At 37.2% G+C, this 16,663-nt stretch overlaps 1 protein-coding gene across 2 annotated transcripts in view; it reads left to right on the forward strand.

Moving 5' to 3' along the window:
• tmem132e (transmembrane protein 132E) overlaps positions 1–16,663 on the forward strand; it is a 380,857-nt gene that overhangs the window by 346,922 nt on the left and 17,272 nt on the right. For both annotated transcript variants that reach the window (XM_016490585.1, XM_016490584.1), the window contains exons 5-7: positions 3,907–4,050; positions 10,413–10,618; positions 15,657–15,933. In XM_016490585.1, the coding sequence (XP_016346071.1) occupies positions 3,907–4,050; positions 10,413–10,618; positions 15,657–15,933 (627 nt within the window). The remainder of the gene's footprint in view (positions 1–3,906; positions 4,051–10,412; positions 10,619–15,656; positions 15,934–16,663) is intronic.

Raw genomic sequence — 16,663 nt, forward strand, 5'->3', positions numbered from 1 at the left:
TTTTCCATTGCATTGAATCGCATTGTGTTGAATCGAATCGGATCACGCTGCATCGTAATAGAGGAAGAATCGTATCTCATCGCATCGGTATCTGCTTTATATGTATCTTTAATGTATTGTGTCGTTGGCTATGCATCGAGATGTGTATCGCATTGGCCTCAGTTATGGAGTTATGGAGATGCACATCCCTATTATATATATATATATATATATATAATAAAAAAAAAATTGGAATCTGATTGCATAATCCAGATGTAATCTGTTACTGCCTAACACTGACTATATATACTCACTTGGTCCCCAACTCTCATTGAAAATAAATGACTTCAGCTGCTTTGTTGCTGCAAATCACTGTCAGTGTGAACCTTTGCGTGCAAATCTAGGTTTTTGTCCAAACCAGTGGTAACAAGGACAACCTCAATAAGATATTTTGGCACTACTTTTGCGTCACACTGGGTCACCCCACCTCTCCACATAGTTATTGCATCCATCCATTTTATATGAAGGACAAGTGGGGATGCTGGATCCCATCCCAGTGTCTCCGACCATAGGCAGCAAAACACCCTGCATTTCCCAAAAGCATTGTTAGCCAGCTATGGCACCGCATACCCCATCTATGGCCCTGAATTTTTGTATTATTAGTGGTATTAACAGATATTTGGCAGACAGAAATTGAATAATGAGTCCCTGAACAATTCAATATCCAAAGTCACAGTGAGTATGTGTATCCCCCAGCTGCTTTAAGTACAGTGCATCTCATCATCATCGACTGAACCAGATTTTCCATTTATTGCTATGAGATGTTTCCACAGTCTTCCACCAAAGCACTTGCAAGTTCTTGAACGTGTTTGGAGGAACACATGGTAACGTGGTTTGCCACTTCAAAGACAATCAGCTGTCCTTCCTGTCTTCCTGTAGCTCTGTCTTAGGTATATATATATATATAATTAAAAAAAAATTGGAATCTGATTGCATAATCCAGATGTAATCTGTTACTGCCTAACACTGACTATATATACTCACTTGGTCCCCAACTCTCATTGAAAATAAATGACTTCAGCTGCTTTGTTGCTGCAAATCACTGTCAGTGTGAACCTTTGCGTGCAAATCTAGGTTTTTGTCCAAACCAGTGGTAACAAGGACAACCTCAATAAGATATTTTGGCACTACTTTTGCGTCACACTGGGTCACCCCACCTCTCCACATAGTTATTGCATCCATCCATTTTATATGAAGGACAAGTGGGGATGCTGGATCCCATCCCAGTGTCTCCGACCATAGGCAGCAAAACACCCTGCATTTCCCAAAAGCATTGTTAGCCAGCTATGGCACCGCATACCCCATCTATGGCCCTGAATTTTTGTATTATTAGTGGTATTAACAGATATTTGGCAGACAGAAATTGAATAATGAGTCCCTGAACAATTCAATATCCAAAGTCACAGTGAGTATGTGTATCCCCCAGCTGCTTTAAGTACAGTGCATCTCATCATCATCGACTGAACCAGATTTTCCATTTATTGCTATGAGATGTTTCCACAGTCTTCCACCAAAGCACTTGCAAGTTCTTGAACGTGTTTGGAGGAACACATGGTAACGTGGTTTGCCACTTCAAAGACAATCAGCTGTCCTTCCTGTCTTCCTGTAGCTCTGTCTTAGGCGTCTTACATTACAGACATTGCAGTTTATTGCTCAGGCCACATCTGCAGTCCTCATGCCTCCCTGCAGCATCAGGAACCCTGGTCATCTTTCTTCTTCATTCACTGTGGACAAAAATTATGCACCTGGTTTGGACTTTAAAGCAATTTAGTCTGGCAAAGCAAAAAGATAAGAAAATAAGTTTTTCCAAATGAAGAGTCAAGCCATTTTATGTGGAATACATTGTTTTCAACGCTGACAACCTAAAAGGGCACTTTAGACATAAAAACATTCAAGTGATGTTGATTGAAAACCAGTTCAAATAAGAATTTGGCTTTCTCATTCATACATGCATGCTTTTATTTATACTGTTTTAAATGCCTGTTTAAAAGCAATGGAAAGTTTGCTTCTTGGTGGCTCGGTGGAAAGTTTCTCCTCAAATATGCTGTTTTGATTGAAACATGAGGGAGAGAGAGAATGGAGAGAGAGCTGCATAATCTTTGCTTTATTCCTGTTGGCCACAAGGGAAATAATTTACAGTTAGTTGTGCAACATCCCTGCAGCAATTCTATCCAAAATAATGAATTGATTTTTCTTGGAAAGCAATTGTGAAGCCAATGTACTCTTTAATTGGCTTCAGCTTTTGAGGTGTAATTGAAAGCATAGATTTATTTGCATGTGTCATCTAACAGGGAAACTTTTAAATTGGCAAGCTCAGGACAGAGTATTTTAAAAGTTAGTCCATTACCGTGAAGTACTATAACTGCTGTAGCCCAATAGGATTTATACAAAGTGAATGAGAATCTCAATCCCATTTAAGTTTGTCACAAATGACTATTTTGAACAGGTACGTCCTATTCTTCAAGCTTCATATATTTTACAGCATGTATTCTTCTTTTACTTTCTGATTAAGATCTATGTTCTGTTAAGCATTTATTCCAGATAAGATATTTAAATGCTTTACAGCTATTGTAATTTTCCAGTATCATAATAGTGCTTTCCTCTTATGAAAACACTAAAAATGCTCTTGCCATTTATTTTAATTAAATTTAGTAATTCAGCTCATTAATTCTTAACCAACTTACGATGTCAGTTTAAATGAAATGAAATGCTAAAGTCATGTTAGATTAAGAAAATAATATAAAAAAAAAAAAAACGTATTATTGATTATTAGCGGACTTTCCCGAAAAGGAAAAGAAAAAAAAAAACATCTCAATGCACTATTGATATGCTCTTTCATTACTTTTTTTTTACTCCAAATAAGCACAACATTATTTATTTTAATTAAATGTAGTAATTCAGCTCATTAATTCTTAACCAACTTACGATGTCAGTTTAAATGAAATGAAATGCTAAAGTGATGTTAGATTAAGAAAATAATATAAAAAAAAAAAAAAACGTATTATTGATTATTAGCGGACTTTCCCGAAAAGGAAAAGAAAAAAAAAAACATCTCAATGCACTATTGATATGCTCTTTCATTACTTTTTTTTTACTCCAAATAAGCACAACATTTGAGTTCAAATCAGCCTGCACTGGTTTTGTGGATCAACCCTATTTGCTCTCTTCCCAGCATGCACTGAGGCATAAATAATGAATATGGTTGCATTGTTTGACTGTTTGCCCGTTTTATCTACATTGTTATTGTTGATGATGGTGTCACAAGTAGTAACTTGAGTTGTCTTGTGATGTCAGAATGAATTTGTTCCTTTTCTCAAATAATCATTGTTAGTTGTAGCCATTGTTATGATTCATGTACCAAGCATTGGCATCTGTATGTGGCAATTTAAGGAGATTTGTGGGTATTTTTTGTTTGAAAGTTTTTATGTGATGAACGTTCATGTCATGCAAACCTTTTCAGACTATTTTGTTTACAGAGAGTGACTGCATTTCAGTCATTTATTCTACAATATTGTACTATTATAGAAAAATCATGCAATGTAATTCTCAAAAATACACATTTTGAAGAATTTGCATTGGAAAATCTGAAGGGACGCATTCCTGTGTTGTGAACGCTTCTAATTTCAGGTGTCTGAATGAGTTCTAAAACCAGTCAACCAGAATTTATATTGCTCTGACATTTTATGAGAGAGAGGAAAGCTCATGGCTTTTGACTTTAATATAGATACTGTTTTTACACTTTATTAAGCAGTTTAGCCCTGACTCCAGGGCTTTCCTGAACATTCAGGTCTTTGGAACGGTGAACTTCTATTAACCTCCTGACTCATGCTCTCTCTCATTCTCCCTCTTTCTTTCTTCCATATCCAGGACACTGAGATTATCAACACGGCAGTTCTTACTGGCCGAACTGTGGCCATCCCTGTCAAGGTAGTTTCCATAGAGCTGAACGGAGCAGTCACTGATGTGTCATCCTTTGTGCAGTGCAAGTCATTCAATGAGGACATTGTCAAGGTACGTCACGCCCACGTTGAGAGGTTTAGTGATCTAGGACTTCCTCTACTATTCTCATAATCAATCGCGGTCAACTTAAGAGACCATAAAATGACCATCAAAACCTCATTTAAGTGGAGTGGATATGAGTTTATATATGCTCCTGTGGACACTGCTTTTGTGATCCCCTCGAGGGATCGATGCCTTTTCAGTCTCAGACAGTACATCAGAAGGGTTCAGTGCTCTGCAGAGCAGCGTTTCCCACTGAATAGCAGCAGAGGCCACACACTTAACTTGTGTTTAATGCCTCTTAAATGAAGAGTCTCCTAGAAAGCAGTGCACCAAAGCTCTTTTTATAAACTAAAATGATACATCTTTACCCTAAAGTCATTTTGAACTTGTATTTATTTTTATAGATGTATAAAATGATTTTTTCATGCAGCTGTTTTCCATACTGTGACAATTATGATGTCATTTAAAGTCCAAAAATGAAGCACCATAAGGCCTCTAAATCCAGATTTAAGTAATATTCATTACCTCCAGTAAGCTGTTAACTCAAAAACTAGATATTTTGTGTGAACTGTTCCTGTGGGAACTTCCAAGGGGGCTGTAGGACAACTTAAGCTGATTTGAATATATTATTATTAATATGATTTATATTCATATTATTATTAATAATCAGTGTTGAGGAAAGTTATTTTCAAAAGAAATGCATTACAATATTGCACTACTCCATAAAAATGTAACTATTTACATTACTTTTTAAGAAAAGTAATGCATTATGTTACTTTTGCGTTACTTTTTGTCACCTGAGCTGGGCTTGCTTATTTGTTTTTAATAGCAAAAAATCCAAAAGCCATATTTTTGGAAACTGTAAAGGCCCTTTCACACCAAAAACGAAATTAATACGCCTCAGCCTGAAGGAAGTCCCTCTGCACCTCTCTCCCAATTTCTCTCAACATGGGGGCAGGAGAGGTGTCAGTGAGTAAATGGGAAAGCAAAGCAACTTGCATTACTTATTTGAAAAAGTAACTCAGATATTTTCTTGTACATTTAAAAGTAATGTGTTACTTTACTAGTTACTTGACAAAAGTAATCTGATTATGTAACTTGCTTTACCTGTACTGTTACTCCCAACGCTGTTAATAATAATTATAATCTAACTTAATGAAAATGATTAAAAATACATAAAAAAATAAATAAATTATAGTTTTTTGAATGCCTACAAATTCTTAAAATATATGTTTATTAGTATGACTTTGAAAAATAAAATACTACTAATAAAAAAAAGACTACTAGCGGAAATATCTTACATCTTTGAAAATTGTGTTAGACAATGAAGGGCCATCAGATCAACAAAGTTAAAAACTGCTGCTTTAAAATTTTATTCTGTGTCTTCGACTAAATTCCATCTCAATTCAATGGCTAAGCTTATGTATTTTTGTCAATGAATGAATTTATTTCTCTGTATTTACACAAGGGGCAGTTGGTTCCACCTGAGCGCTTATAAATACAGGCCCGAAAATATTGCAGTGTCCTTTGCTGAAGGAAACAGTCATTTCAACAATCTTCGCCATCTGTTCCATGGCACGACAGAATCTAAAAGTAGAAAACCAATTAGACTATAAACCGTATCCAAAATGTAGCGAAATAATAATATGCCTCGGAGTGTCATCTGTCCGGCAAGATTGAGATCCATAAGTCATCCGAGATGGGCTGTGAGGGCATTTGTTATTTATCTGTTTTAAGATTCAGAATAGCCGTGTGTGCCGCAGTGCCTGGGCAGAGCATTAGCTCTGGTGTTATTGAGTGGGTTTGCTTGGCCGCCCGGGCCATTGAACTTTGGAGGCTAATTCAAGATGAGCCCTTCAAGCTGAGACAACATGAGTCCTGACAGTTCAATAAAACGCTCTGTGCAGTGCCGAAAAAAAGCGTCATACAGAAGGCAAAGGTTACAGGGCCCAGTAACATCTTTTTTGCTTATCTTATTCAAAAGGTAGTCACGAGTATCTATTGTAACAGGGCTTATTCGCCTAGAGCCGAAGCATTTACTTCTGGATAGGGATGCCAGAACAGATGGGTACATGCATGGCTTTAAGAAAGACATTATATGCTGCACGCATGGAAATTACTTTTAATATCATGTTTGCCACAGGTTATGTATACAGGCTGGTCATAAAACACTCTCATATGACCAGCGGTGTATCTTTTGAGATTTTTGCATACATTTGAATGGTATAGTTATTTGTGTGTGTGTGTGTGTGTGTGTGTGTGTGTGTGTGTAATGAACATCTACATCGTTCTGTGTATTATATGAGAGTTTTGAATGATGAGACCCTGTGGGGCTTTGTGTTTGGGAGCAGGAAGCTGTAAACAGTCTGTCCCAGCTGATCTCTACTCTCAAGGCTCTGATAGTCACACTGGCCATCTGAGAACACATATTCCCATTCCATTTCAGTGCTTAGCTAGAATCCTCACTGCACACATTTCTAATACAGCAAACACATTTAGACATGAATAACCATGTAGAGAACGCTGAAGCCATAATTAGATGAGTCACATACCTTGATACCGGTACAATGCAGTCAATGTCTGAATAATATGTATAATGTATAATAATAGCAAATGTCATTTTATTATCTTCTGCCTTTAAAGATGATGTGAGTATTTTTAAATTAAAATGTTAAAATAATTTCTACTATCAAAGTTAATTATAGCAGAAATATTATGAAATTGATAGTTCTGGTCCTTGATACTGATTGGTCAATACAAAATTCCAGGAGTGCTATGAGTTACACATAGTAACCACTTTGATACAAATCACATTTACCATATCACTGTCATATGAAATATATGAAGCAGAATTTTTACAAAATAAGATTTTACTTTGGGACGCACTGGTTGTGAAGTTCTGGTCAATACAGATAAGCCGATAAGTAATTAAATATTTTTTTTTTATAAATAATTGAATTAAATAATTTTTTTAAAAATCATTTATTATACAAATGATAGCATTATACAAATATTATACAAATTTTATACAATATTATAAAAATTGTAATTTGATATAAAAAATGTATATGATTTTGTCTACATAAATTAATACCAAAACAGTAAGTCAATCATTTTAAATGCTAAAAATTAATTTAGATATCGCAATGTTTTAAGATTTGCTAAAGATTTATTTTTGCTAAATATTTAACAGTGTTATAAAATTATTTATTTTTCTAAGATTAACTTTAGGTAAGCTTTGACCGAAAAAAAAAAACATACTGTATAAATGAAAAATACAAGAAAATATATATATATATATGTATATATATATATATATATATATATATATCAGTCAGTACCAATAAATCTGTAATACTGACTCATGATTGATATTGTACCAGTATATTGTGCATTCCCAATTTGCACCCTTTCACTGTGACTACAATATAGCTTGGCCTCTTGTACATTGTTGCCTAAATTTAGCAGAGCTGGAACGCTGTATTTGCCAATAAGCGTTCAGGACTGGAAGCCTCCATTTTATACCAATATTTTAAGTGTGAAAACATTCTGTTTGTTAGAAGCTAGCTGTCATTTTTCATTAAATCATCAGCTTCTGCTTCAAGCTGTAGGCAGTATGTTCGTCTTTAACCATGTATAGTCAGCCTTTGCATGATACCATCAACACAGATAAAAGTGCATCTGCTAAACTGTGTGACGGCAGTCTGGATGGTGGAGGGTTACAGGGGGTGCTTTTTGGATTAAACACCGCTGGCGGGTGTGTTGAGCTGGAGGCGTCTCAATGGGCGGCACTATCCTGACCTCGCCCCTGCCACTCCTCTGGAACCACGCAAGGTACCAGGGCAGATTAGTGACTCCGTGGAACTCTGACTGCCGGCTAGCACGTAAAAAAGTACTTTCAGCTGGCCCCTGCTGCCCACAGTCCTTAACTGCTTTTGACTTAAAATTATCCATCCAAGTTTATTAGAAGCCCCAGGAGCATCTGGGTCAAGACTGAGCTCACATCAACAGAAGTGGCACAGCAGGAACACATTTACGAGACTGTAGAGTGCACTGGAAACCAGACAGGACATGCTCAACACTGCAGACTACTGCTGCTTTTGTTGTGTGCCACCTGAACCTATTGATAGTAACAATAGTGACTATTTTATTTGGGGTTACTAGTATTACTAGTATCTCACACTCACATCGTTCATTTTTATTCTCTCTTACTTGGAACACAAAAGGACCGTTTTGTGTTATTTAGATCTTTTGAAGCCATACAATAGTTTTCTGTGATGAGCAGACCGGAATGTAAAGGTGTAATTTTCTCTAGCAATGCCAAATTGCATTGCAAAAATAATGACTGTTTGACAACAGGTTTCCCAAACACTCCCCCTGTCTGCCAGTTGTCAAACCAACACACCGCCTGAACTTACTGAACTTTCTGGCTGATTGGGATGCAAACAGAGCAATATATTGATGCCTACATAGTGATTTACTTATAGTTCAATAATAACTACAAGTCTCAATATTGATTTAACAGCAATTGTATTGATAAGAATAGAGTGTAGGTAGGATTGATCTTGGTGGACTAGATCTGCTACGCTGTTGCTGCTGAAGGTAAAGTAGGGAGAACCTCATGGCAGATCTAGACAGGCGGTGCTGGGGAGGTGGAGGGCTAAAAAAAATCTCATGGCATGCAGTACTGAGCTGGACCAGGTTGAGTTGTGTAGATAGGTAGTAGTGTAGATCGATTGGAGAGTTACACGGCTGACCTATTATGCAGTACTGATCTGTGTACTACTGTACATATTAAGATGGAATAGGAGAAAGCATTTTAGCATAAAAATAAATAAAATTAAGAAAAAATACTATAACATCTTCTATACTATCAAAAAAATGAGGTTACCGGTTATTCTGTACATCTAGATTTAGGACAAGCAAGGAAATGTTTCATTTGAACATGAAAAGTGCTCTCTGTACCTCCCCCTCGCTGCTGTTATCCTCTCTGCACTTTCACCATATGTCCGTTTTTTTTCTGTATAGTATGATTCATGTTTTTTTTTTCTTCTCACTGAATAGCAGTACCTTTAAAAAATAAATGAAGTGGGCAAGCAGAGTTTTCCCACAGATTCTCCGAAAGGTTACTGGGGAGAGAGAGCTATCTCCTCTGATCAATTCTCCATATTGATGGTATGGATAAGAGGGGGAGCTGTCTAGCAAGCCTACATATTTTATTACACAGATATCCCCCACTATGATGAATCTCTAGTCTTGGATAGACTGCAGCTCCCGACCTCCATTTCAGGGAGATCACGTTCTCTGATTACAGTGTCAGCTGCCTTAGACCCCTAGATAAATCATAGATGGTACCCCAAAGCAAAGCTTCGGCTATCTATTACAGTAAATAATTTATTATTATAGACTGCTGAGTGCACATATGAAATGTGTTGGCAGACCGGAAGGAGTAGTAGAGAAAAAAATTTGAGTGCTGTAATGAAATTTCTAGAACTTGAAGATTTAAAAATATGTGTGTTGTGTTCATTAGTGTGTCTGTGTGCTTAGAAAAAGAAGACAGAACGCAATGAATAACAACTGCTTCTTTGGGAGAAAAAAACCCCAATGCCTCAGGAAAAAAGCTGTCAGACCCAGTTCCTATGGGTTGTTATTTTAGGAAACATGTTGCAAGTAAAAAGATCTCTTAAAAATACTTTTAAATGCATGGTTTTCATGTTTTACTTGATGCTTTTGAGAGTAAATCAGAATGACACTTTAACCCTTTCTAGTGTTAATTGGTTTGAAAGAAAAATAATAATAAAATACGCATGCCAATTTAATGTGTTAATTTAATACAATTATTATATCAAAATAATGTGAAGCATGTGGTAAAAATAAAAATATTGCATTTAACCCTTTACCCATGCAGTGCTACAGGCTGCTTGGCATTGCAAACCACACTTATAAAATGATTGTGGAGCCGTTCATGGATGCGTTCTTGGTTAAAAAACAGCTGAACGTAGCGCAATGAATGTACTCTCGAAACACATTTATAACATAGCATCTTAAATGTGTGTTGCTCATGGTGTGAGATGCTGAAAAAAAATGTCCTAAGCCCTTTCAGTCCCCATCCGAGTCCACATTTTGGTGATGCAATGCTGCATAGACTATTAGGTAGTAGTCTGCTTTGGAGCCAACATCAATTTGGGTGGCTTTTCTTGACAAATATTGATATGTGATTAATTTTGATTTACTCAAATAAAAGTTTTAATTTACAGCCCCACTTGAAACTGACATCCACTTGCAGTTGCCCGTGAAGAGCTTTTGTATTGTGCAGCCTCTCCAGAGAATGCAGTGAAAGCAATCAAATCTCTCTTTGCTCTCCTCAACAGGTGTCCATGAACTGTGACTATGTGTTTGTGAATGGAAAAGAGACGCGTGGCTCCATGAACGCTCGGGTGATTTTCAGCTATGAGCACCTGAGTGCTCCTCTTGAGCTCACAGTCTGGGTGCCCAAACTGCCCCTTAAAGTGGAGCTCTCAGACAACAGACTGAGCTTCATCAAGGGCTGGAGGGTGCCCATATTACCCGACCGCAGGTAAGACACATCAGTGATCTAAGCGTATGAAAATACTTGCACTCTGACTGCTTTTTATGCATATTGATTTCCCTGGTAGCACTTCTAATGCATGTTTTCTTTTCTTCTGTTGCTTGTTTATTTCGATCCTCCTAATACTTGTGGGTGTTATGAGGGTGATAAAACGGTGTTATAGTTTAATTAGTGGAGCTGTTAAAAGCTGTAAAGCTGGGTCACTAAGGACTGTGTTAGTTACAATACGGCTATCATCAGCAGCCATATCACCCTGCAGCCCAAGACTGGTTGCCCACTGAAGCTAAGCAGGGTTGAGCCTGGTCAGTACCTGGATGGGAGACCTCCTGGGAAAACTAGGTTGCTGCTGGAAGGGGTGTTAGTGAGGTCAGCAGGGGGTGCTCACCCTGTGGTCTGTGTGGGTCCTAACGCCCCATTGTAGTGACGGGGACACTATACTGACAAAAAGCACCGTTTTTCGGATGAGACGTTAAACCGAGGTCCTGACTCTCTGTGGTCATTAAAAATCCCAGGATGTCTTTCGAAAAAGAGTAGGGGTGTAACCCCGGCATCCTGGCCAAATTCGCCCATTGGCCTTTGACCATCATGGCCTCCTAACCATCCCCATATCTGCTGATTGGCTTCATCACTCTGTCTCCTCTCCACCAATAAGCTGGTGTGTGGTGGGCGTTCTGGCGCAATATGGCTGCGGTCGCATCATCCAGGTGGATGCTGCACACTGGTGGGGGTTGAGGAGATTCCCCCTTCTATGTAAAGCGCTTTGAGTGCCCAGAAAAGCACTATATAAATGTAAGGAATTATTTTTTTACATTTTTTTTTATTATAGAGCTGATGCCACATGAGACCCGAATGTCATTCTTCATACAGCCCATTTACTGTGATTTTGACAAATTGAAGCAGTGGTGTTGTTACACCGTGCACGGCAGAATATCAGCACAGGCATTTTTCACGAGGAACCTCTCCAGAATGAATCATGATGGAAAATATTCTGGTAACTCACTAGTATCATTATTGCTCCCTTACAGAGGTCTTTCTTTTTTGATGTAAATCTGTAATTAAATTAATTCAAATGGGCCATTAAAATGGAAATATGATCTGATTCGGTTATGCTAATCCAATTTGGGAGCAAATCGTCAATCTACATCTAGCCTTCATGTAGGGCTGGTGATGTGACGCATGTACCATGCAACGGAAGAAAAAAGTCAACCATTAGAAATTCAGCAGTAGAGATTTATCTTTGGCATATTGGTTCCTAAGCAAAATTGGAACATTTCAAAAATATCAGAACAAATAAAAATCATTTATTTAAAAAATCATTTATTCTCGTCAACTATACAGTTTGTGTGCACATGTGGGTAGCTGCTAGGATGCATTTAGCTCGCTAGATTAAGTATAGATGTATGCAAAGTCTCTCAGTGCTGTGATATTTCAGCATTTTTCCCTGTTTTATATGGACAACACACACACAATACAAGCATGTTGTTACATTTGCATTTGACCTCAATTTGAGTGCCTTAGATTTAGCTTCCTCCCAGGACCCGAGATCTCCAAGGCGTTGTTCACACATACAATCTCTGTGTGATCAGCTCAAAATCTGATTTGTTTTCCAGTTCCAATCTTTATCTCAGTGTCTGCACTGGCATTTTGCAAGTGAAGAATCAGATCTGGTAAATTTATCTGGTTACTATAGTAATGACTTTAGAGTCAGCATGACACCAAAAGACATAAGACAATAGCTGTCACTACGGAGGGAAAGAGAAGATGGCAAAACTGAACATTTGGTCTCATATTCATATTCATCCCGATATCACAGTGCTGAACTATGGTTCATAAGACTTAACAGGGTACCAGCTAATCCTGATTAATCTCCTGATTTCTTTCAGTTCCTTTTTAAATTGAATAACTTTAAAAGAAAAATGTTCAGAAAATAAAGTGTGTAATCTCTACAAGCTTATACATTTGTGTGGATGACACTAATAGCAGACTAGTCTGTTTTTTCATCTACAAAATCATTTGTTTTTAAGAGACCCTAATAAAATGAAAGTGAACATGAAATGGAAATTGTGTAAAACACACACACATGTTGATATATGTGGTTTACGGGAATTATCCATAGGCATAATGGTTTTTATCCTGTACAAACTGTATCTTCTATCCCCTTACCCTAACCCTACACCTAAACCTACCCCTCACACAAAACTTTCTGCGTTTTAAAATTTTCAAAAAATCTTGAACATTATAAAAATTTCTGTCTCGCAATTAATTGCTGAATAAAAGTATTGATTTCTCTACAACAACAACAAAAGAAAAAAACTCCAACTTTTGAAAGGTAGTATTTATAAAATAAGCTAGGTCAGTTTTAATTTCATGCCGACTTTAATGAGAATGCTAAGAAATATCCAGTATATTACGAGTTAAAGAAACACATTTCTTGTTTGTGTGGATAAAGGCCATTGAAGCCTTACTGATGGATCTGTGGGGAAAGGAGAAAAGAAAGGAAACTGCGTGAGGCAACACAAGCATCAAAGGCATTTCTGTACTGTTTACACATTCATGCATATTCTGTGTATAAAACCACTCATTTGTTCACTTATTCATAGTGAATTTCACACGTAAGCATGTAAGCAGAAAGGAGCGAATTCAGACAAAGCAGTTCAGCTCTGTTTTGTGTCTTGACATTACTTACATTTTATTTTGAAATATGATTTAACCATTCACACTGAAACTTATTTTCATACGTTTGATTATGACCAAACAACTAACCAGATTCGAATACACCACAGAATCCGCTGCCTGTTTGAACAATCCCTTATCCTTATTTCCTTTCTGTCTTCCCTTCCTTTAGTTCTTTCCTCCTCTGCTCTGTCCATTTCATTCCACTACATTGCCCAATGTTGAGACGTGTCAGTGGGCAGGTTTCTTGCATTGGCCTTCTACACAGATTGATCGATATAGCTCACTAAACTGGTGAAACGATGTGTCTGCAAAACTGGACACTGATTTTTATTGGATGAGCGGGTACCCGTGCATGAAATCTCCAGTTCTCCCGACGTTATAATGAGTTCAAGCAAAGCTCCACTTTTGAGGTGTGTTCTTCTGCTCTGAAACTCATATTAACCTGTATGAGGAGACAAGAGAGTGCAACTGTCTTCAAGAACACAGAGTGCTTCTACCTGCCAGGTTCAGCACTCTTCAACTGATGCAAGAGCCTCTTGTTTTTCACCTCCATGGCAACAGGAGCCTGTGTTTAACTCAGAAGAGAGCAAAATGCTGATCAACAATTGCTTTCTACTTTCATGAGGCTTCTCCTTCTGCATTTGTGTGCCTGTCAATCTTTCGTCGTTGCTGAGAAGTAGCAGTGTGTCTCCTTACATGATAATGCAATGTTTTACATTCAGCTCAATTTAGGCTAATCGATGGGCAGGACATGCTTTGTCAGTCAGAGGCAGACAGCTGTCTTTACAACTCCAGTTATCTGATTAATTAGTTGTGTGTGTAGAATGGGTGAAGTGGCATTCAGCTTTGAAGATCCACCCAGGCCTTACCCTGCTTCCTCTCACTTACTTCACATGGTGTCATGCTGCTGAGGTAGCAGATGAGATAGATTGAATGTGATGGTATGTGTGAGGCATGCAAGAGTCACTGATGCAAAACCTCCTTGAAACAGGTCTCCAGATGATGCACTTTCTGATGCTGGAATTTCTAACAAACTTTGTGGGGGGAATTCACTAAAAATGGAACGTTGTTCAGCATGCATTGTCTATTGTTTTAACACTCAGTGCACTTATGAAATGCAAATTAATTAGGTAATGAGACAAACATGGCAAAAAAATCTGTGCTAAACACATTTTCAGTCTTGGAAGCCGGTAAAGTACACTTTATAGCATCATCTTATCTGTGCAGTGTCTTGTGCATCGTTTGGAGACCATTGGATGAATAACTCGCTATAGATCTATAGAAAATGTACACCAACACCCAATTTAAAAAAACAAACAAAAACATTTATAGCTTTTTTTAATGTGCTTTGTGTTTTTATTTAGATTTTTTTGTTTGTTTTGTTTTGTTTTGTTTTATTTGTTTTATTTGTTTTGTTTTGTTTTGTTTTGTTTTGTTTGGTTTGGTTTTGATCTAAGTGAAAAGTTTTAAAAGTTTTTCCTGAATATTGAATTAAACAAGTTTCAGCTTATTGTGAATTTATTTGTATGTATCGGATTATAAACCAACAACAATTGTAAGATTCAGTTTTCGAGCCATCAAGTGCTACTTTGAGGAAGACCATTTGTGTATATTGGTAAACAGTAACATTTGTCACTCAATGTTAAAACTCAAAACTCTTCTTATGTGTTTTCTGTTCCTGTTTGTTTCTGCAGAACACCTTTTGCTTTTGCTTTTGCTTTTGCTTTTGCTTTGCTTTGTGCGTTGTGCTTTGATTTGATTTTGTTTTTTGTTTTGTTTTGTTTTGTGCTTTGCTTTATGCCATAATATTTTGGCCAGGTTCAAGACTGATGATTTTTGATCATCTCACCCTTTATAGTTTGCTTAATCCACCTTATTCCAAAGGAAAAAACAATAGTTTCCTTATAATCTTATAACTTGCTCCACCTCTGAAACAACTTTTCTTTTCAGCAATCTAATCATTTACAAACTTATGTTAAAGTGTTCTACAGAACAGTAATTTTTTTTACAGATGTGCACGTCGCCTTCTAAACTGAACTTTGAATTCTCTATTATACATGTTTACACACAAAAAAAGTGGTTTCACATAGGATTATTTCTGTGTTTTTCCTAAAAGGTAAATGTTCAGATCATCTGTTAGTCCAGCCTCATTTCACTAAGTTGCCATTTAAAGTTCACTAAACTTGAATGCAAACTTAATAAACAGTGAAAGACAAAAATTCTTAGCACATGCTGGTGTGCCTGTTCTTCCACATGATCATTCTTATGAATGGAAGTTAACTGAACATAAATTCTAGTGTGAGTTTCTTATCTATAGTAACTCATAATGACCTCTCACCCATCTCCTCAGAACGGCCAGAGACAGCGATGATGATGATGAAGATGACCGTAAAGTGAGCAGAGGATGTACACTGCAGTACCAGAGAGCCCAGGTTAAGGTTCTGACCCAGTTCCACACAACCTCTAGTGAAGGCACAAACCAGATGATCACTATGCTGGGTCCTGACTGGCAAGTGGATGTGACAGAACTGGTGCAAGACTCTCTGAAGGTGGTGGATGCCAGGGTGGCTGAGCTGGTGGACAGGACGGTACTCGTGGCCAACGAGCTTGGATCATCCACTCTGAAGGTAGAATACAAATAAGAACAGATCGTATAAATGCAAGATTGATGGATTAATGGGGGGATAGGTGTATGGATGAAAAATGTGTTTTGGTGAGCTCTCAATACCATATAACAATGCAACTATATAACCTACAATTAAATTTTGCTATATTACATTCTCTTCATCCAATATTACTGGACACTGGTCCTTACTCATGGTTTTATACCTGTCAAAACGTAATGCAAAGTGTCTTAGGGACAATTATTCAATCCCTTTTACAGTCTCATATATTCAAGTACAAACTTTACTTTCACTGACTTCTCTGGTGTTATGCTTTGTACACTGGCAGGGGGACTTGTTTTATTTTTTGTTTTATTTAATTTTTGTGTTTTATTTTTTTATTTTATTTTTATTTTTTGCTGGAACTATAAATGGGTTTGAAGACTGATCATTTCTGCTCATCTCATCCTTTCTCTTTTATTTTGTGACAACAATTGCTCTTAGTCCAGAGTCAACATAGCTAACTGTTTTTAAATAGACAGATTCCTAATTATATACATTTAGTTTACAGATAAAATCAATAAGGGTGTCTATTTAACATTCTTTGAATTTATCAAGTTAGCTCTGCTGCCTGTCTTTATCCTTTAATGCCTCTTTAGAAAGCTACTCATATGCATATTTAGTCCCAGTAGGCTATTCAGGAACTGGGATGTTTGGAAAGAGAATTATCTGTGTGGTATAAAACTTCAATGGT

The sequence above is a fragment of the Sinocyclocheilus anshuiensis genome, unplaced genomic scaffold (assembly GCF_001515605.1).
Source record: "Sinocyclocheilus anshuiensis isolate Anshui unplaced genomic scaffold, SAMN03320099.WGS_v1.1 scaffold246, whole genome shotgun sequence".
In the NCBI taxonomy this organism is placed as follows: Eukaryota; Metazoa; Chordata; class Actinopteri; order Cypriniformes; family Cyprinidae; genus Sinocyclocheilus; species Sinocyclocheilus anshuiensis.